Below are 19,990 nucleotides of genomic sequence, written 5' to 3' on the forward strand. Positions count from 1 at the left end.
GCTTGTAGTGGACTTTGGTAGGGCCGAAATCTATAATAGATGTTGCCAGAAAGAAGACGTGCTATCGACTCTTCACAAGTTCAGGCGGCTTCACGACACTTACGTTTTGCTAAATAATTAGCTGAATATTTTGACCAGAATGGACAAATGATTTTCTTTTCCTTTCTTCGTATTCATTTGCTCTAAATTTTAATGATTCAACCTGCTCTATTGCTACCGATATTAAACAAACCCTGTCAGAGCTTTACGATTCGTCAATACAATGCAAGGGAAGAATGCAGGTTAACTTTGCGTCTGAGTACCAAATTTGAACAAAGCTGATTCTTTGTGGCGCGTTCAAGACACGACCCTAAAAATCTTATAGTCGTCCTGGTGCATGATTTCATCATCTTCCAGCTTGACAGCTTGATTTTTGTTCGTAGCTTTTAGTCAAGTTGACGACATCGGTTAGATCTATCTACATAATGAGTTCAAATCGACCATATACTGAAGAAGAAGAAAGGCGTATAGACGAACAATTAAGAAAAAACCTTGGACCTGAGTTCATCGCTACAAGATCTGGGCCTTCAGGGAAATTGACTTACATAGAGGGTTCAAAGGTCATCAGCATAGCCAATGAGATTTTTGGCTTCAACGGCTGGACATCTGAAATCAAAGAAACAACTATTGACTATGTACGTATACAAATTACTGAATTACCAAAAATGTATCAGCTATTCACATCTGTTAATGGTTCACTTTTGCTATTGGCCTTGAACAGTTAGATGTATCTGCTGAAGGCAGAGTTAACTGTGGTGTTACGGCGATTGTAAAAGTTACTTTGAGAGACGGTACATTCCATGAAGTAGGTTTTGCATATACACAGACTTATCTTTGGTTTTGGTAAGGGTCTCATTGTTCGATTTCAAATATCTATTAAACAATAAACAATAGGATATCGGCTACGGATCAACTGAAAACGCTAAGACAAAAGGTTCGGCACTTGAAAAGGCGAAGAAGCAAGCAATTACGGATGGTGTAAAACGTGCTCTGAAGAATTTTGGCAATGCACTAGGGAACTGCCTTTATGAAAAAGCATATGTCAAAATGATTAACCAAATGGGACAACCTCAGGTACTGTGATCTGTTGTTTAAGTCTGTTTGACAATTATAAAACTAATCAGTGAGTTTGTGTGCACTTTCGAACTGCTAGATCAAGTATACCCCACAAAATTTATATAGGCATAACCAATTTGATACCGTTCAGAGGGAGCTAAAACGTGAAATCGAGCCAGCACAACAACAGCAACAGCATAAGCAACAGCATAAGCAACAGCAACAGCAACAGCAGCAGCATTTTCTTGAACAAAAAAGACATGAAAATCAAAGAGGAATTCAGAATGAAAAGCAACAACAACAGTCGGCAGGACCGTCAAAACATTCGCAGGCAATCGCAGGCACATCAAAGTCCAACACTTCAACAGAAACTGCACAATCTAATCCTACTGAAACAGCCAGCAATATCGTTTTACTTCCTGAAGAGAGTTTTTCTTATGGTAAAAATTAGCAGTCATTACTAACAGTTTTTTCTTTCTCTTTTTGGTTAAAATATGATGTTCAATTTTGAAATTCAATAGAAGGTGACGACGAGTTCTTTTACCAGATGATACAGTCTACTGAAGCGGAAGATGCTGGAGAGGAATATGTCTTTGACGAGTAAGATTTCTTCGATTTATCTTTTTGCAAGATCTGATTATTTCACAATTACATACTATCGTTCATTTAATTCAGCAACGCCGAGGTTATTGATATGTTAACCCATGAATTGGTCTCGCAATCATCTTCCAAGTCTCAACAATCAACTACAACAACTGATGGTAGGAAATATTAGGGTTTTTATTTTTTTTTATTTTTAAAGAACTATCAAATTGATTATTAATCTTATCTAAAATCACGGGGCAGCTGGAACCACTAGTATAATCGGAACTCGAAGGTACCACAAGACAAAAGAAAAAATCTGATAAGTCCATTGTTTCAGAGATTCACAAAAAAATTTTTCTTTGAAATTTATGATATCAGAAAATTACCATCTGTGCCTGGAGCTGTACAGGAAAAGGCAAAACGCAGTCGTACTTTGGAAAGTTAAAGTCAAGTATCTGCATTCTTGGTGATAAGTTTTCATACTCTCTTAGTAACCTAAAAATGATAGCATAAACAGGATATTCATTCAAAAGGAGACGAAAAAGCAAAATGTGATTTTGGGTAACAGTGTATGGCAAGCGGACTTTCCATTGGATACGATCTCCATTCTCCTATTTTATTCTTCAGTGCTCTCATCCCCCCCGTGCAATGTCTTTTCTCTTTTCCATCCCTTCTATTGTTCTAGTCCCTTTTTTTCTTTTCATATCTATATTGTAATTCTAAAAACCTTTGGTGTTTAAGAAACAATGAGCATATGTAATGAAAAGACAGTTTGTTTACCTGTGAAGGGTATGACTTGTCAATCTTGCGTGCGGGCTATTACTACCGCTTTATCAAGCATCGATGGTATTAAAACCATCAACGTCGATCTTGAAAACGAGGCAGCAGCTATTGTCTACGACTCATTTATAATATCCATCACTGATCTTAAAAATGCAATTGAGGACTGTGGATTTGAAGTAAACATCACAACTGTCACTTTGAGTGTATTAGGAATGACTTGTCAATCTTGTGTCAGAGCTATCACCAGTGCTCTCTCTTGCATTGAAGGCGTCATTTCTGTAGAAATAGATTTAGGAGACGAAGAAGCGATCGTCAGCTATAATCCAAACCTTGTCACTACGCCTGATGTAGTGGAAGCAATCGAAAGCTGTGGATTTGAAGTGGTTGCGCCCAATAACAACAATAAAAACATCAGCGTAGCAAAGCCAGGTGAAATTATTGAAAGCAAGCCCATCATGAGGAGTAGCAGTAGCACAAATAGTAACACAGCATTCAATGAAGCAGGAGTAGATGAATTGTTTTCTAAAGAAAAAATATTTGACAGCGACAATGATGAACATAATAGTTTGGCGTCAGTTCAGTTGGAAATCCACGGAATGACGTGTGCATCATGTGTTATGAGTATAGAAAGGAGTCTGCGGTCTAAGAAGGGCGTTGTAACCGTCAATATAGCTTTGCTAGCAGAAAGAGGTACTGTCACTTTTGAACCGAACTTGATTAATACAGAAGCAATTGTGAAGACTATAAATGATGCTGGATTCGAGGCGATAGCGATAGAACGTAAACAAGATGATTTAATACAATTGAAGATATATGGCATGACTTGCGGTAGTTGTGTAGCATCGATTGAAAATGGATTGAACAACTTACCTGGGGTTCTGGAAGTGTCAGTAAACCTATTGTCAGAAACTGCCAAGATTAAATACAACTGCGATATTACCAGTCCACGAGTCATCGTTGAAGAAATAGAAGCATTAGGCTTCAGCGCCTTGTTGACAAATACAGTCAAAGATTCCCAGCTCGAAAGTTTGACAAAGTTACGAGAGATTCAAGAGTGGAAATACGCTTTCGTTGAGTGTTTATTCTTTGCTATCCCAGTCTTCATCATTGCTATGGTGCTGCCTATGTTTAGTTGGAGTCAACTGGTCATGGAGATACCTTTCTTTTTACCTGGCATGTATTTAATGGATGCTACACAACTCTTACTCACGTTTCCTGTACAATTTGGTGTGGGTAAACGCTTTCTACGATCTGCATATGTCTCGCTTTGCCACGGAGCACCTACTATGGATGTACTAGTGTCTATATCAACATTGGCTGCTTTTACTTTTTCCGTTGTCTCTATGATACGTGGGGTAATCGCCAAAACTCTGTCACCACCCACTGTGTTCTTTGATACATCAACAATGCTCATCACCTTTATTGTGTTGGGCAGATATTTGGAAAATAAGGCCAAGGGCAAGTCGTCTTCAGCTTTATCAAAACTTATGTCCTTAACACCATCAACAGCTTTACTGGTGACAATTGATGAAAAGAATGTAGTCTTGTCTGAGAAAAAGATTCCTTCAGAGCTTATATCCGAAGGAGATTTACTCAAGCTGCTACCTGGTGAAAAAGTGCCTACTGACGGTGAAGTTATTGTTGGTTCCACGACTGTCGATGAAAGCATGGTTACTGGTGAAGTGGATGCTGTTCCGAAAAATGTCGGTTCGAGTGTGATTGGTGGCACAGTAAATGGTTTAGGCGCTGTTATCATGAGAGCGACACGCGTTGGTGCTGATACTTGTCTTAGTCAAATCGTCAAGCTTGTTGAAGATGCTCAAGTGAACAAAGCACCTATCCAAGGATTTGCTGACAAGATTGCTGGTTATTTCGTCCCTACAGTCATCATGCTTGGCTTAAGTACTTTGGTTTTCTGGTCACTAATGGTGAACATATTAGGTGTTGATAATATGCCTACCGTGTTAAAGAATGAAATCAATAACAACAGTGATGGAGGTTGGTTTTTCGTCTGTCTGAAACTCTGTATCAGTGTCATCATTGTCGCTTGTCCTTGTGCTTTAGGTTTGGCTACACCTACAGCAGTTATGGTTGGCACTGGTGTAGGTGCTGAGAATGGTGTGCTCTTTAAAGGTGGTTCTGTGCTTGAAAACGGCCAAGCTGTCAATAAGGTTGTCTTCGACAAGACAGGCACTCTCACCACGGGTAAACTGACTTTAGTGGACGCTAAGAGTTGGAAAGATGAAGAAGGACATGATCATCACCGTCTACAAATGCTTATTTTGGCAGCACTTGCTGAATCTCATAGTGAGCATCTTTTGGGGCGTGCCGTTGTTGCTGCTGGCAAGGAACTGACTGGATTGGATGTGCTGGACTCATTAGCTACCATCGACAACTTCAGAAGCGAAACCGGATTTGGCATTTCATGTGACGTTACAGTGACAGATTGTATGCTTACACAGTTACCAGCAAAGGTAAAAAGTTGTTTGGAGCCTCTTCTGAATACCTCACATAGTGTTGTTATTGGTAATAAGCTTTGGTTGGAAGATTATAACGGTATTGGTTTGCATGATGAACAAGAAAGTGATTATCAGGAACAGGGATTCCAGGGTCGTACCTGCATTCTTATTGGCATTGATGGAGTTTCTTTTGGTTATATTTCGTTGTCTGATATTGTTAAGCCGGAAGCCAAAGAAGTTATTGCGACGTTACATTCGATGGGCATTCAAACAGCTATGGTTACTGGTGATAATGAACTAACAGCCAACTGTATCGCCTCTCAGTTGGGTATCAATGAAGTGCATGCTGGTGTTAGTCCGAACGGTAAAACTCAAATTGTCAAAACAATGCAAGAGATGCACTTCACCAATTCACGAAAGTCGTTCAGGTCATGGTTTGGTTGTGGAATAAGGAGCGATTATCTGCCTCTTTATCATAACAACAGCAGCAGCAATAATTCAAAATCAAAGAAGACAGTGGTGGCTATGGTTGGTGATGGTATAAACGATTCTCCGGCGTTAGTTCAGTCTAATTTAGGTATAGCACTTTGTAGTGGTACCGATATCGCTATGGAAGCAGCTGACGTGGTTTTGATGCGCAATGATCTAACTGATGTTGTGACCACTCTTGACCTATCCAAGGCCATTTTCCATCGTATTCGTATGAATCTTTTATGGGCATGTATCTATAACGCAATAGGCATTCCATTGGCAATGGGTGTTTTTCTACCTTGGGGTTATCGACTTCATCCTATGATGGCTGGTATTGCTATGGCTTGTAGCTCAACTAGTGTGGTAATGAGCAGCTTAATATTAAAATGGAGTTGGAAGAAACCGGACATGATCGGCCAGAAGGAGTTTTCTCACAATGTTGACGACAGCCGCAATTCTAAAGATGCAGCTGTCAGACTATCCCTGTTGGTGAATGAAATAGAAACGGGTAACCTTGAAGAAGGACTGGATATCGAATTAGATTACCAGCAGCCTGGCTCTTCTAGCAATAACAATAACTCTGAATATCAAAGTCTATTGAACGACTCCTATGTTTCTTCTGCTAAGAAGGACTCTTCTCTTATGAAGTCCGTTTTTCACAAAATCAAGCAAGTATTTCCTAAGGGTTCAACAAAAAGAAATTATAGTCAATTGTCAGGGCAAGAAATTTAAGATATCATTGCATTAGTATATAAACCTTAACTTCATATTTATACAATTACATTAATCATTAACTTATTCATCCATGTCTCAACTGTAAATAGATTAAACATGTTACATTGATTTATACCAAAGAACTGTAGAATATTAATGTATTAGGCTTTTTTTTCGCTTTTTCATACGATAACGTCTCAATAGGAATGGCATTCTGTACTTGTTTCTAATTCAAACTAATTTCAAAATTGTCTGATCATTCGTTAGAAGAATAACCTTGAAGATTACACGATTTCGATCAACTAGTTGATATATTGTGAGTATATAAGTTAACTTTAATATTTTGTACAAATGTGTTGAAACTATTCTACAGAAAGTGGTAATGTACAGTAAACCTGGTATGGATAAATATCTTGAAGGTTTACAAACCAAAAGTATAAGTATGTAAATGTAAAAAATGATCGTATTATATGAGGAGTATCGTAATAAAGAGAGGAGAAAAGTTGTTGAAACCAATGAATACTCCAACTGCAGCAGTAATAGTTACAGCTGCATAGATACTTAGAAAGAGGGGATATTGGTTCTCTCGGACATGGGAGGATAAGTAGGACCAACACGTTTGATGACGAGATTGGCGAGATAGTGAGCAGCCTTAACACAACGTCCGATGTCATCAACACCTTGTGCATACAGACCCATAAAACCACCGCAGAAGCCATCACCAGCACCATTGGTGTCAACAATTTCACTCGAGTCAACCTTGATGACAGGGAAAACCTTAACTTCGTCACCAACAGCAGTAACGGTAGCATCGGCACCTTGAGTGATGACAACGATACGAGGTTTAGCATTACCCTTTTCTAATTTGGACAACTTCTTGGCAATTTCTTGAACATCTTCAGTATCCCAACCAGCTTGCTTGGAATAAGTGCGTGCTTCATCTTCATTACCGAAAAGAATATCAGTATTTTTAATGACAGCATCAAGACGTTCCTTAAAGAATTGAGATAAAAAGGGAGCACTCAAATTGAAAGCGAAAGTCTTGTTGTTTTCAGCAGCATGCTGTGAAACTAAAAGAGCGGATTGATAGCCACCGTCAAAAGTGATGAAGAAACCGCCAAAATAGTAGTACTTAGCTTCTTCAACGAGTTTCCAATTTTCAGGCTGCTGAAGGAATGAAGTTTGGAACTTTTCGGCAGCATCTAACCTGGTGACAAGGGAACTAATTATTGAGACGAAAAAAAAAGGCATAATCAGCTCGATTGTTCTTTATACTTGATAAAAGTAGGAAGCAACGATTATAAACTGAGCACTTTGCTCGATAAGCAAATACTGTATTTCAGTAATATACACTGTGGCCATGTATGCAAATGTGATTTCCGACGATCCACTCAATCCATCATACAAACTGCCAGCAGTTTGTATTCTTTCTTGTCAAGTTCGTCTTTAACATTAAACTGTTGCCTCCAAAATTTCTTTTCTTCCAAAAATCGAGACGTGTCAATTGGCACAACAACTTACCGATTATTACCAGTAATTAAAACAGCACAGATACCAGTAGGAGCTTCTTGAGTTATTTGATAGTTGGTATACAAGCCATCAGCCTTAGCAGCATCGGCCATCTTCTTACCAAAATCGTCATCGGAGGCACAACCCATATAAGCGGTAGAGTTTGGCGGCAAAAGGTATTGAGCACCACGAGCAGTGTTTTGAGCGGCACCGCCAGCAACATAAGCAACTTCATAGTTGTCAACAATTTCTTTATACAAAGACTCGTGTGAAGCATCAGCCAAAATGGCATCGTTAGCCTTGAGCTTGTACTTTTCTAAGAGATCTTTGCTGGGTTTACATTGAATATCCAATAAAGGATTTTCCATAGCAAGAAAAGTGTAAGGCATGTTATTATTATTTCTACTTTGAATAAAACGTAAAGGGAAGGCAGGGAAGTAAGAAAAGGGAAAATTACTCGCGTATTCACGAAGACAGATGTGGTTCAAAAATTTTTTGATTGCTTTTTATCGTAAGTTGATTGGCTGCTGTAAAAGGAGATACAGATCTGTGAAAGATCTCTATTAACCATTTAGTGTAAAATAGTTCTGCAAATTCAGTCAAACGAGACGAACAGTAAGAGTAAAAGCTGAATTTACTTTTCTTACCTAGTCTCCAACGGTTCTATGTTAGGTGGAAGCTAGTCGCTATGAGGCCGCCGAATATTTTCAAATTGACTTTCTTGGGCTCCTATTCATTCAACTGTACATCGTATATTGTACTTCTATCTGTCAAAAAAAAAGGAAAATCATATTGACACTGACTGTAGCCTGCTTAGTCAGTTAAGTATGTCCATGAGTGCTTCAATGGCCTCCCCTGCTAATTGACTACCAGACCTAGCATATATTAAAATTAAGCAGGAAATGTATTGAGTTGAGGTTGAGGGTATCTTGAGGCAAATCCTTACCTTCGTCTAAGATTTTCACTAAACGGTATACGTGTGGTGTTTATGTGTTTCATCAACTAGATTAGTTACGCGAATAGGCCAAACTTGATAAACCTTCACGAAATTCGCATATCTGTGATTATATTTGGATACATCTAAGCAACACTAACAAGCTTCCTAAGGTCAGCATTAGCCAAAGCATTAGTTAACGAGAAAGGTTGTGATTGAAGGAAAAACTTCATTACTAACAGGAAGAGATTAGAGGAAACTGTACCTTTCAATAAATCGAACATTCGTATCAGACAAGTAAAGAGTAGATGGGCATCCTTGATACTTCCCAACTACTTTCCATATGTCTCAGCCGAACTGTTTCTCGTAACTTTCCGCTTATGTTTTTTATCCATGTATACCAATTTAGCATCTACAGTTTGGTGGCATACAACGAAGAATTCATTAATCGATACTCATCCTTAATTTACTGCACTTGATACAAATCATAATTTTTTTTTCTTTTTTTTTTATTTTTTTTTGAATAGGTTCGCTTAAATCATTGCCAAATAAAGTAGGTCTCTCTACAACAGCATATTTCCGCAGAAGGCGAATGTTGATGGAAATTTTCGCTTTTTTTCTTTCTCTTTTACTCCCGTTGAATACATCAGCAATCTTGTTAAACACACTACTTAGTACATAATGTCTGCACAACAAGGAAAGACCTTCCAATTTAAACTTGTTCTCTTAGGTATGCAGAAATACAAATAGCTCGTACAATTAGATTAGAGAAGCGAATATTACAATGACTAACCACCAATTCTTGATTCTTGGGTTAAACAGGCGAGTCAGCTGTTGGAAAGTCAAGGTTAGCTCAGCATTTTTCGAAACTAATATAGAAATGCATGAGTTGATACGAAGTAGTTTTCTAATAATTGATATGTCTATATAAATACAGTTTAGTAATGCGCTTCGTCAAAGATCACTTTGATGAATATAGAGAAAGTACCATCGGTGGTAAGTAACCTCTAATCTCCAAACGGTCTTGCTATGTTTTCCATTTGGCTCTTCCCTTCCGCTATCACTGTTTAGTGTTTTCGGCCATTTGAGAAGCACAATTTTGTTTGAAGAGCGTTGGGTTGAAATACCCAGTTTGGAATATAATGGAAATAAAGTCATTGGTAATTAGCTAACTCGATATCAATTCTTAACAAAATAGCTGCTTTCCTTGCACAAACCATTTCGTTAGATGACAATACTACTGTCAAATTTGAGATATGGTGATTATACACTCAACATGAGAAGAAGGGATATGATTTCAATAGTTAACTAATACCATTACTTCTTGGGTATTTATCTTTTTTCTAGGGATACTGCTGGACAAGAAAGATATAAGGTAACTCACACATAAACACATGGAAAAGATTTACAAATCAGAGATAAATGCTTAATATGATATAACAGAGTTTAGCACCTATGTACTATCGTAATGCAAACTGTGCTGTCGTTGTTTATGATATTACTCAAGCTGTAAGTTCGCCGTTACAACGTCGCCTAAGAAACAATTTGCATTCGTACTTAATTGACTTTACGGTTCATTAATAGTCTTCTTTGGATAAAGCTAAAGCTTGGGTCAATGAATTACAACGTCAAGCAGATCCCAATATAGTCATTGCCCTAGCAGGTAATAAATCTGATCTTGAAGCTAGAAGAGCTATTGATACCAAGGTAAATTGTTAACTCAAGCGAGAAATTGTTTGTTCACGACACTTAATTTTATTTTTTGCAACAATAGACTGCTCAAGAATATGCTGACGAAGCTGGGTTGTTGTTCTTCGAAACCTCTGCCAAGACTGCTGAGAATGTGAATGAACTTTTCCATGCGATAGCAAAGCGCATGCCCCTCGATCAATTAGCCGATAGTTCTCGCAGTGGTGGTAGAAATAGAGCTGGATTGAATTCTTCTCGTGTTGATTTAGAAAACTCAGAAAACAATGCTACTAATGCAAATGGATGTGCATGTAAGTCTGTGTGATTATAAGTTACCCTCTGTAGTTTTACTGATACCATGGCGTTTTTTTCACTTTGTGAACAGGCTAATTCATTTCGATGACATACTTCAGCTCTTTAATTTTTTTGAACAGATCAACATCAACAATCATCAATGATATTAGTATTCTCTTTCTTTAATTATGTATTGCTACCCTAATCACTCGTTTTTTATATCAACATATTCCTTTCTTCTACCCTGACGTCTCAAATATATAACTATTTCCGTATATATATGTGCTAAGCATACATAGTTTATTCATGTCTACACTTTTTTCCTTATAGTGAAGGAATGTTTATAATGACCCAAAAAACAACAATCAGACAAGTGATCTACATCCATCCAATGGCCCCCTTTATTATAATTGAAAGTGTACGTGCTTTGACTGCTTGTTCACGACATGTTTAAAGAAATCTTTTATTACAATATTTAAAACCCAATGAGCACCAAAAATTGCCCAGGGCAGATCCTAAAATTTCTATAGTATAGACTGTATATTGCTAAAAACCCCTTTGGAAACAAGGGTAAAAAAGGATTTAATCAGTTGTTGTTGTGTGAGGGCTGGGTCAACCATTAATAGGGCGAAGCCTAATGAGGGGTCTGGTTGTTCACGACATATGATTAAACATGATTTTTATTATATATTTTAAACCCAATGGGCACACAGATAAACTACATATCAGAAATTGCCCAGGGCAGCTCGATTTTTTGAGAATAGGACGTTGCATAGTATCGGTCAGGGTGCCGTGGTGGGCGAAAAAGCATACTATCTAAATGGGGTGGGGGGAGGGGGAAGGGGCTAAACTAATCATTATAATTTGTTCAGAACATACGTTTAAAGAGATATTTTTATTACAATGAAATTTTACCCAATGAGCACACAGATAAATACTTACCAAAATTGCCCGGGGAGGTTCAAGAAAAGTGTGAGGGAATTAAAACCTTTAACGGGACAAAGGAAAAAGGGAAGATGATCAGAGGCAAACTAGGGAATAACGGAACGATCAAGGTGTAAGTATCGCGAACGCATATGTTCACAACATACAGTATTTCTACTTCAAATTCAGACGATGTTAGTTTTTTTTTGGACAAATAAAAAATATTTTTTATATATTTACCTAACAGTTTGTAAATAAATAAAAAATTAAAATTAGACAAAAAATTTTAGTTTGAAGACGAATAGTAATTTATGTCGTACAGATTAAAGTGAGTACTTAGAAAGCATAATGCATCGTTCCAGTCTCAACGTACCACAAACATCATTTGCAACTTGAACTTCAAAAAATATACAAGCCTTTGTTCAAAATTTTCAATGACATTGTTGAGGCAGGAAGTAGCGATCTCCATACAGGCTTCAGGAATGCACTGGCTGATTCCTGGTACGAGGGTTTTGGAGCGTGTAAATGACGAGTAATTGGTTTTAAAGTTGTTGTAGGCTTCTATAAACCCATTTGGAAGTGCTGATGTGTTTTTGACAGTTTGCCCATTGGTTATTTTAATCACTGTATACCAAAAGCTCTGTGTGGACAGACACTTTGGGGCAACATATGCCGAGCTTTCCAAAACGTAATAATTTATGAATATTCTTGCTTCAAATACCAGATAACGGGCAGTTGATGAGGCTTCATTTATTTTTTCCTCGGGCTATCTCTGTAATCATCAAAAACACAATTATCAACCGGAATTCTTCTGGTAAAGGCTTGATAAGTGTCACCTAAATTCTGTTTGAAAATTTCAGTCTCCCTTGAAATGTGGTCAGGGCACAGAGGGGAGTTTGTGGATGAATGGCCTGGCTGTTTACATTTACTGCAAACTGTGTGATTCTGATGCTCGTTCAGGTTTTCTTCTATCCTGACTCTCTTTTTCTGTTTCTTTACATCAAAGCTCTGACTTCTTTTCTTGCCTCTGCTTGAGCCAACTACAAACTCAAATGTTTATAACTGTTTTGTTTTTTTTAATATCTTGGTTTTTAATAATCTAACTTACCATCATCAGCAGAGGATGCTTTGTAAAAATCACATTTGAAGTAGTCTTTGGTGAAATGACCTTGTTTTTTACAGTCAGCACATATAGCATCTAGAGATACATACTGTAAATTTAAACTCGTTGTTCGATAATAATTTGATTTTTTTTACCTACAAAAGCATCTGCTTTACGGTTTTCAAAAACCTGACGCTTTTTATCAAGAATAATCGATTTAAACATGGCTTTGTAAAATGAGAGAAAGAGAGAATAGACAACAAAAACAGATCAAAGTTGTTATAGATATATCACAACATCAATTTGTGACGGTTCAGGTTTTTTGCTGATATGGATGTTTATCTCCTTTCAATTGTTCTTCGGTTAATATACCAAAACAGTTGAAAGCAGTGGTTATTACTCGAATAACGTAAGTTCGAAGCACATTTTTCAAAATAGCTAAACATAATGGCTATAATAATTCTTACTGATATGTCATAATTTACACATACTAAATCAAGCTATTGCAGAGGTACTGCTCACGACAGTATTCGATTACATGAAGTCTTTATCTGATCATACAGGTCACAGACATAAATTCCAATTCGTCTCAATATTGAGGATTTTTGTCTAGCTTTTTTGTTAATTAATCCAAATAATTTAAGTTAAGTATCTAAGAAATAACTTTTATTCGTCCACTAAAAAAACCAACATTGACTGAATTTAGAGTAAAGATAGTGTATTAAAGAACTAACATCAGTCTGTGATCCCATATCCTATGTCCTCAACCGTCTTCCCACACACCCGATCAACAACCCATCCCAAATACAAAACTGGCATTTTCTATGGCCAGCACTTTGTCACATTTTGTTTGAACTCGACTACTTACACCACTCTCAAGAGCCGCCTACAACTCCTCGGTTAGGGCACCTATTGCTCGACTGGTTACCCTCTTCCCCTCCCACAACCCTTTAGTACATAATCCTTTTTACCCTTGAGCCCTAAGGGGCTTTTAGATTCTTTTCAGTCTTTGGAGCTGCCCCTGGCAATTTAGATAAGCTTAATATCTCGTGTCCATTGGGCTTTAAAAAAAATTAATATTATGTAATAAAATCTATGTTTAAGCGTATTAAAGAACTAAAACGTCAATGGGAACACCAATGGCCGATCCTCTGCTACATACTATATGAGCTAGACTATCTCTTCCACGTCAAAGAACCCCCACCCTTGGATGTTGCTCTAGGATCTTTACTGCTCCAATGGATGTCTCCTTCTAATCACTCAACCTTGTGACAAACTCGTTCTTACCCTTGATCCTAAAGGGATTTTTAGATACTTTTATAAACAGTCGGATCTGCCTTGGGCAATTTTATAAAACATTGTGCCCACTGGGTTGTTAAGAAAATTATTTTGTCAATAAAAAAACCTCTCTTTAAACGTATTAAAAAACTACTCTGAGTTTATTTCCTTGTTGCGCCTCAAATGTATGCCACTTATGGAAATTCGCGCGCATTCAAATGGTACTGTGGTAACAGCAATTGAATAGAACAGCTTTTTTAAAAATGAGCTACAACAGAACAACGTCAGGTTCCTCTCTACGAATAGATCGATCAGCTAATAGACTTAGCCAATTATCGACTTCTTCATCAACTGCTATGGGTGCTCTTTCGGACAACAGTAATCGACTTCGTCATGAGAACAAAACCCAAACTGCTAGTTCACCTGCTTTCGCATCTCAAAGAAAAGTAGTAACACCTTTACTCTCAGACGATCGATTGACCAGAGTAAGCGGAATCAATCTATTACTGAACGGTGAAAAGAGAAGATTGACTCTTGTGGCTCCAATTCTTCTATAGATTAGTAGTCGGCTAGAACATTTAAGGCACGATAATCGTTCAGGATCGACCACAACTCCACAACAACAACCACAGCAACAACCACAGCAACAATCACAGCAACAATCACCACCCGTATTATCTGTTAACACAAAAGTCCGGAGAAATAGCAATAGTAGTTCCAATATTAGCAATTACAATGCAAGAACTGAAATGAGAACGACATCCTCACCCTGGCCGAATACGTTCACAAGTGAGTTCGTTTTCGACTTCTGTTTGCATAAGGCCGTTATACTTATATAACTCTTATACATATTCCTTTAACAATTAATCAGTGAATTCTAGTCATACAAGTCATGAACGAGGATCTGTTCAGCCTGTAGGCAATTTTTCTGTTCAGATACAGGAATATGCAATAATGGAAGATCTATTGAATATGTTTGTTGTAAATATAAATGTTAATTCTGATATGGATCAACCCAGAAAAAAAAAAATAAAAGCTGGCAAGCAGCTAATCGTTACCATGTTTAATTTAGGGTGTCGATGGTAATTATATAACTTGCCATAGACCAACCATGTCAGTTGAAAGCGAAGAGAGGAATGCCAGCCTAGCCGTGGAAGACGATATTAACGACAACGTTTACGAGGATTGGGATGCTACAACCTATACAATAGATCCAACGCTAGATCCCAGTATAAAAAGCTTTGTCAACAAAATTATCTGTTTAGCAACATATTATATGTCCACCGAAGCTTTCATTGAAGAGTATTCTCATTTCAAATACGGCACTGTCAACCACGCTTTGTGTTCTGGCATGAAAGAATTCATCAAAACCTACTTGAGTTTTGTAGCTCAATTAGAGCATTCATTTCATAACGACCCCACATTTACTTTACAGAAGTTGTGGTTTTACGCACAAGATACTATACAGAAAATGAGGGTTTTGCATCAATTGGCTATGGCACTTCGATCTATAAAGCCAATAAAAGAAGATGATCGATTTGATTATCATAGAGCGATAGAGAAACTGAAACGACAGAAGAAACTACAACAACAAAGCGAAGGTGTAGATGCAGCGATGATGGATGAAATCATAGAGCAAGAAGAAAGGATCGCTGAAAATCAAAAAGGTGGTGCGATTCTTAATGTACTATCGAATCGTTTGATTCGTTTGAGCGGTGATCCTAAATGTAAAAAGATATACACCTTCCTCCTCTCCAAAGCAGTTATTCCTTACTTTGACATTTTACAACATTGGATATATCGTGGAGAAATAAGGGATTCTTACGACGAGTTTATGGTGATAGAAAAAATAAATGTGACAAAAGAAGATATTAAGGAGGATTTCAATGATGCATATTGGGAAACACGGTATACCTTACGAGAAACTTCAATTCCAAATTTTTTATCACCTCTGAAAAATCAAATATTATTAGCAGGGAAGTTTTTGAATGTAGTAAGAGGATGTGGTGTGAGTTTATTAGCGAGTCCAGAAGAAATGCAAAACGCTTTGGTGTTAGAAGATCAGCGGCGATTACAACAGCAGCAGCGACAACAGCAACAACAGCAGCAAAGAGGGAAGAGTGCCTTGATGAGTAATAGCCCAGTAACAGGAGTAGGTCAAATATTAAAAAGCAACGATAGCTATATACCCAATCGTAGTGAAGTATGGACGGCCATCAACGGTGTCCAGTAAGTACATATGAAGAATTCTAATTGTGGATATTTTAAGCTTAAGCTTATCTTTCATTAGGCTCGAAAGGAATTTGGAAATTGCCTACAAATACGCTAATTATACTCTATTAAATCTGTTAATTCATGATAACCAGTTATTACCGCGTCTCAAGTAATGTACTTTTTTTGACCAAATTAAGCAATTATCGTTCTAATCTGTATTAATAATTTCTTCACTTGAAACAAAAGATCTATCAAGCACTATTTTCTATTGGATCAAGCAGACTTCCTTACATCTTTCTTAGATTTAGCCAAAGAAGAATTAAAACAACCTGCATCAGAGATACCCCAGAGCCGCCTTCAGTCCTTGATGGATTTAGTATTACGGAATCCATCTTCTGTAGCAGCCTATGACCCCTTTAAAGATGATATTGTAGTCGAAATGAGCCCTCTACGCCTCCATGAACAATTATTAGAAGTCATAAGTATATCAGGCAAAAATAACGCTTCAGCACCAGCAGAAACCGCACAATCAGTGAATTATGCTCGTACTTATGACAATAATGACAATAATAATAATACCCCTATCCCAACGTCTTCCGCATCTTCCATCAACAATAGCAGTATTCACCTTTTCCAGTCTGCACATCTTTCGGCTCCCAATGCAAATACAACACTGTTCGCATCACAAGCAACTGACACTCCATTGACAGGTTATGAAGCGCTCACACTTGACTATAAAATCAATTTTCCACTGTCTTTGGTGATATCCCGTAAATCAATCACTAAGTATCAACTTATTTTCCGCCGTATGCTTCAAATGAAAAACATTGAGGACAAACTGTGTAACCTATGGTCGGATCAAAAGGATAGATTATGGAAAATGGATACACAAGATCCTCAAGTTCAAATCTGGAAATTCAGAGTATTTCAGTTAAGGAACCGGATGTTGACGTTTGTACAGCAAATTGCATTTTATGTGGCTAACGAAGTAGTCGAACCCAATTGGCTTAAATTACAAGGCAAATTATTCAACGTGTCTACCGTAGATCAAGTACTACAAGATCACTCTGAATTCTTAGATATTTGTTTGAATCAATGCATGTTGACCAATCCGAAGCTCCTGAGGATCTTCAATAAGATTATTGGTGGTTGCTTTTCGTTTATAAAGGAGGCCAGTACATATACACAGTTACTGGGTGATTTTGAACGGGAACGCGAGTTAGATGAGTTTGGTTTACCTCGACATGGCGTTAATGGTAATTCGCAAGAACGATTCGAAGAATGTTACAGAACCTTTTGTCGTTTAGAGGATGCGTTCAATTATCATATGAAATTATTGTTGACAAGTCTTAACTTCTTTTCGGCGCAAGAAACATCACAATTCCTATGTTTAGTAGTAAGATTGGATTATAATCAGTATTATTCGAATACAACAACAACTTTAACTACAACAAAGACACAAACTGCTCTTCAACAATAACATAATATCAAGATATATAAAGAAACCTCCGTTATTATTTACAAAATGCAAATGATGGAATAAATAATAATCTATATCTGGAATTTGTTATGATTATGTACATAATGCAAGGTTTGAGTACTGGCTACAGCACTTCATTTTCCGCTGCTAGAATTTCATCCTGAGTCTCTTCTCTTGCTTCTTTCATTGCTGTTGTATTGATAGCCAAAAATCCTACCACTACCAACATAGCGCCAAGGATATAATGAAGATTGGGTATAATTCCTTTGAAGACAACGTCACCTAACAATGCTAACGGGATCTAATTGTGAAAGAGAGTCAAATTAAAAACTACTAATGATATTTTAATAATTTTGGTTGCAGAGCGGACGGATGGACTTACAGTTAATGATATGCCCAAAGTAACGACAAGTGGCGATGTCATAAGCATAGACAACAGCCACAGATAATCGGACAAAAAAGTACCAATAAATGCATTCAAAAAAATAACGATCCATAAAGTTGCATTCATAGGTATTTGAAATGATTCCAGACCAACATAATCAAATAAGGGTATCAATGGCCATAAAAGAACGACGTTGAATGCACCCACGAATCCAAAAAAGAGTGGCATATCAATACGGTCTTCATTGCCAATTTTCAATTTTAGAAGAGTGGTATAACAACCGTAGAATATAGCGCCCAATAAGGCCAAGCTATCTCCAATAAGAGGAGCAGTTATAATTTGATGCTGGCTTGGATCATCAATAGGCAATAAAGGTTGAGGCGTGGTACTGGTAAAGTCTGAATTAGCGCCACTATTGTTATTGTGGGTGAAGTGATCAGAATAAGAAACAAATATAACGCCAATAAAACTGATTAAGACAGCCATTAATTTCGTCATGCACATTGTTTCAACTTTAAATATAGCACCTATACCAAGCGTAAAGAGACCTACCGGATACGGCAATGTCAACGCTTCATTTCGAATGTATAAAAGGTGTTAAGAGTATGATTACTACCTGACATGGAGGCTAAGATAGTGCTGCTTCCCACTGATGTATAAGCTAAGCTAGCGTTTGTTGTATAATTGGCCAAGAACCACAAGATACAAAACTGTAAGCTTAATTTAATAGTATCGTAAGTGGATAGTTTGGTATCCTTTGATACTGTGGTTATTGCGTCAAACGATGTTGAGGAGTTGTGGTGTTGGATGGCTGCATACTGCTGCAATAAATAGATGATCAGTTAGATCGACTTTAGTGTAACTATAGTGTATACATTAGATCTTGATTTGTTAAAACGAATTCTTACCTCAGATTGTTGATGTTTTGACAATTGAGTAGCTGATAGCAATCTATCGTATAAGATAGAATAACTGTTAATATGCTTTTGTTTGATCGTAATAGCCAAAAAATGGAATAAAATTTACTTTGTTCTTTCGTTGTCTGATTTATAATGGTTAGAGGACGATTTCAATCTTTTGAATAATAATGGTAAAAGATATAATGAAAATGTCGCTGTATTTAGATAGGTAACAAGGAACGGCTTATTATAACTGAGTTCGCCAAATAAGCTCTATGTCAAAGAAATGAATAAGCTTACACAAAATCTTTTGTTTGTTTGTTTAACAGAATAGCAGCCTTCTTACATTCATGGCAAATGATGATGAGACCCAAATAAACACTACACCTGCTAACGCCAATATCCCGCACCAGTATCTTTGCTGTGATATTCGCTTCAAATCTGACATGATGGTGATAATGAACTATGCATTTATTTATAGAAATTATTGACTGTTTTAACGATAAACGAAAAAAAAAAGAAAATGGCCACCATTCTTTTTTTTTTCCAGTATTTTTACAAACAGGAAATTAGTGACTCAATTTAGAAGACGTTAAAAAATCGGTTCCAAAATTTCATCATTTCCATTGGCTACAAATGAGGCATCCATCATTTGCAGGTGCATCATCTCTTCATCATGTCTTTACACCCTACATTACATGATAAAAAATGGTTTACGTGCAGGTATTCGTATTCAGAAGACATGCTTTTTCACTTTCCTCATGCAGTCTACTATGAGTTTATGGTTTCGAGGAGTACAAAGGATATACAGTTTGTTCCTGATTTATTGTGGAAGAGATATGCCTCTTCTTAATTACTACCCTCCTTGAAATACAATTCAAGCGAAAGTTCTGCGACAAAAAATCCTATAAACGTTTACATGTTTTAAAAGGTGTATGCTTAATCATTTTGAGTAATATTGTTTGAAAGCGATCTGTTGAAGTCAAATGCATGCGGTTCTAGTAATATATACCTTTTCAAGCTTGCGACCATTGATCGTTTGACAAAAAAAAAAAAAAAAAAAACGTATGGCTAGTTTTAATGTCTTTACGATCAAAAAGCATAAAAGTCTAATTGGGAAAGTTTGGGTCTACATTCATCTATCAGAGAAGTATATAAACATTAAAATAACAGTA

The 19,990-nt window shown here is 37.1% G+C and overlaps 6 protein-coding genes across 6 annotated transcripts; 3 read left to right on the forward strand and 3 right to left on the reverse strand.

Moving 5' to 3' along the window:
- Positions 1-464: 464 nt before the first annotated feature.
- BDF20DRAFT_835670 (uncharacterized protein) lies at positions 465-6,125 on the forward strand (the record flags this gene model as incomplete). Its single annotated transcript, XM_053078867.1, has 9 exons — positions 465-674; positions 761-844; positions 934-1,113; positions 1,193-1,535; positions 1,617-1,695; positions 1,771-1,856; positions 1,942-1,972; positions 2,059-2,120; positions 2,422-6,125. 9 exons carry the CDS (start codon positions 465-467, stop codon positions 6,123-6,125), a joined length of 4,779 nt encoding a protein of 1,592 aa, XP_052936630.1.
- A 543-nt stretch (positions 6,126-6,668) lies between these two features.
- Positions 6,669-8,005, reverse strand: BDF20DRAFT_913218 (Ribokinase-like protein; the record flags this gene model as incomplete). The annotated part of the gene is made up of 2 exons (XM_053084043.1): positions 6,669-7,329; positions 7,629-8,005. 2 exons carry the CDS (start codon positions 8,003-8,005, stop codon positions 6,669-6,671), a joined length of 1,038 nt encoding a protein of 345 aa, XP_052936631.1.
- Positions 8,006-9,258: 1,253 nt separating this feature from the next.
- BDF20DRAFT_871054 (ras protein) lies at positions 9,259-10,892 on the forward strand. Its single transcript, XM_053081081.1, has 8 exons — positions 9,259-9,280; positions 9,373-9,397; positions 9,488-9,546; positions 9,749-9,809; positions 9,898-9,925; positions 9,994-10,059; positions 10,135-10,257; positions 10,325-10,892. Exons 3-8 carry the CDS (start codon positions 9,495-9,497, stop codon positions 10,562-10,564), a joined length of 570 nt encoding a protein of 189 aa, XP_052936632.1. The 5' UTR covers positions 9,259-9,280; positions 9,373-9,397; positions 9,488-9,494; the 3' UTR covers positions 10,565-10,892.
- Positions 10,893-11,821: 929 nt separating this feature from the next.
- On the reverse strand, positions 11,822-12,784 carry BDF20DRAFT_940706 (uncharacterized protein; the record flags this gene model as incomplete). The annotated part of the gene is made up of 4 exons (XM_053084787.1): positions 11,822-12,201; positions 12,381-12,497; positions 12,566-12,655; positions 12,715-12,784. 4 exons carry the CDS (start codon positions 12,782-12,784, stop codon positions 11,822-11,824), a joined length of 657 nt encoding a protein of 218 aa, XP_052936633.1.
- Positions 12,785-14,428: 1,644 nt separating this feature from the next.
- On the forward strand, positions 14,429-17,682 carry BDF20DRAFT_526086 (gamma-tubulin complex component protein). The gene is made up of 5 exons (XM_053075665.1): positions 14,429-14,626; positions 14,719-14,818; positions 14,910-16,066; positions 16,128-16,220; positions 16,298-17,682. Exons 2-5 carry the CDS (start codon positions 14,792-14,794, stop codon positions 17,529-17,531), a joined length of 2,511 nt encoding a protein of 836 aa, XP_052936634.1. The 5' UTR covers positions 14,429-14,626; positions 14,719-14,791; the 3' UTR covers positions 17,532-17,682.
- BDF20DRAFT_819384 (uncharacterized protein) lies at positions 17,656-19,263 on the reverse strand (the record flags this gene model as incomplete). The annotated part of the gene is made up of 6 exons (XM_053077454.1): positions 17,656-17,832; positions 17,914-18,464; positions 18,533-18,734; positions 18,792-18,867; positions 18,982-19,088; positions 19,162-19,263. The coding sequence occupies 6 exons, from the start codon at positions 19,261-19,263 to the stop codon at positions 17,656-17,658; spliced, it is 1,215 nt and encodes a 404-aa protein (XP_052936635.1).
- Between the last annotated feature and the right edge of the window lie 727 nt (positions 19,264-19,990).

Source organism: Mycotypha africana (assembly GCF_025528875.1).
Source record: "Mycotypha africana strain NRRL 2978 chromosome Unknown BDF20scaffold_5, whole genome shotgun sequence".
In the NCBI taxonomy this organism is placed as follows: domain Eukaryota; kingdom Fungi; phylum Mucoromycota; class Mucoromycetes; order Mucorales; family Mycotyphaceae; genus Mycotypha; species Mycotypha africana.

Excerpts from the sequence above, each read along its gene's own strand:
- BDF20DRAFT_871054 (XM_053081081.1), top strand. The coding sequence starts at position 9,495 with ATGCGCTTCGTCAAAGATCACTTTGATGAATATAGAGAAAGTACCATC. Across the intron at positions 9,547-9,748 it reads TAGAGAAAGTACCATCGGTG|CTGCTTTCCTTGCACAAACC; the intron begins GTAAGTAACCTC and ends TTAACAAAATAG. Across the intron at positions 9,810-9,897 it reads ACTGTCAAATTTGAGATATG|GGATACTGCTGGACAAGAAA; the intron begins GTGATTATACAC and ends TCTTTTTTCTAG.
- BDF20DRAFT_526086 (XM_053075665.1), top strand. The coding sequence starts at position 14,792 with ATGGAAGATCTATTGAATATGTTTGTT. Across the intron at positions 14,819-14,909 it reads ATCTATTGAATATGTTTGTT|GGTGTCGATGGTAATTATAT; the intron begins GTAAATATAAAT and ends TGTTTAATTTAG. Across the intron at positions 16,221-16,297 it reads CAGTTATTACCGCGTCTCAA|ATCTATCAAGCACTATTTTC; the intron begins GTAATGTACTTT and ends TTGAAACAAAAG.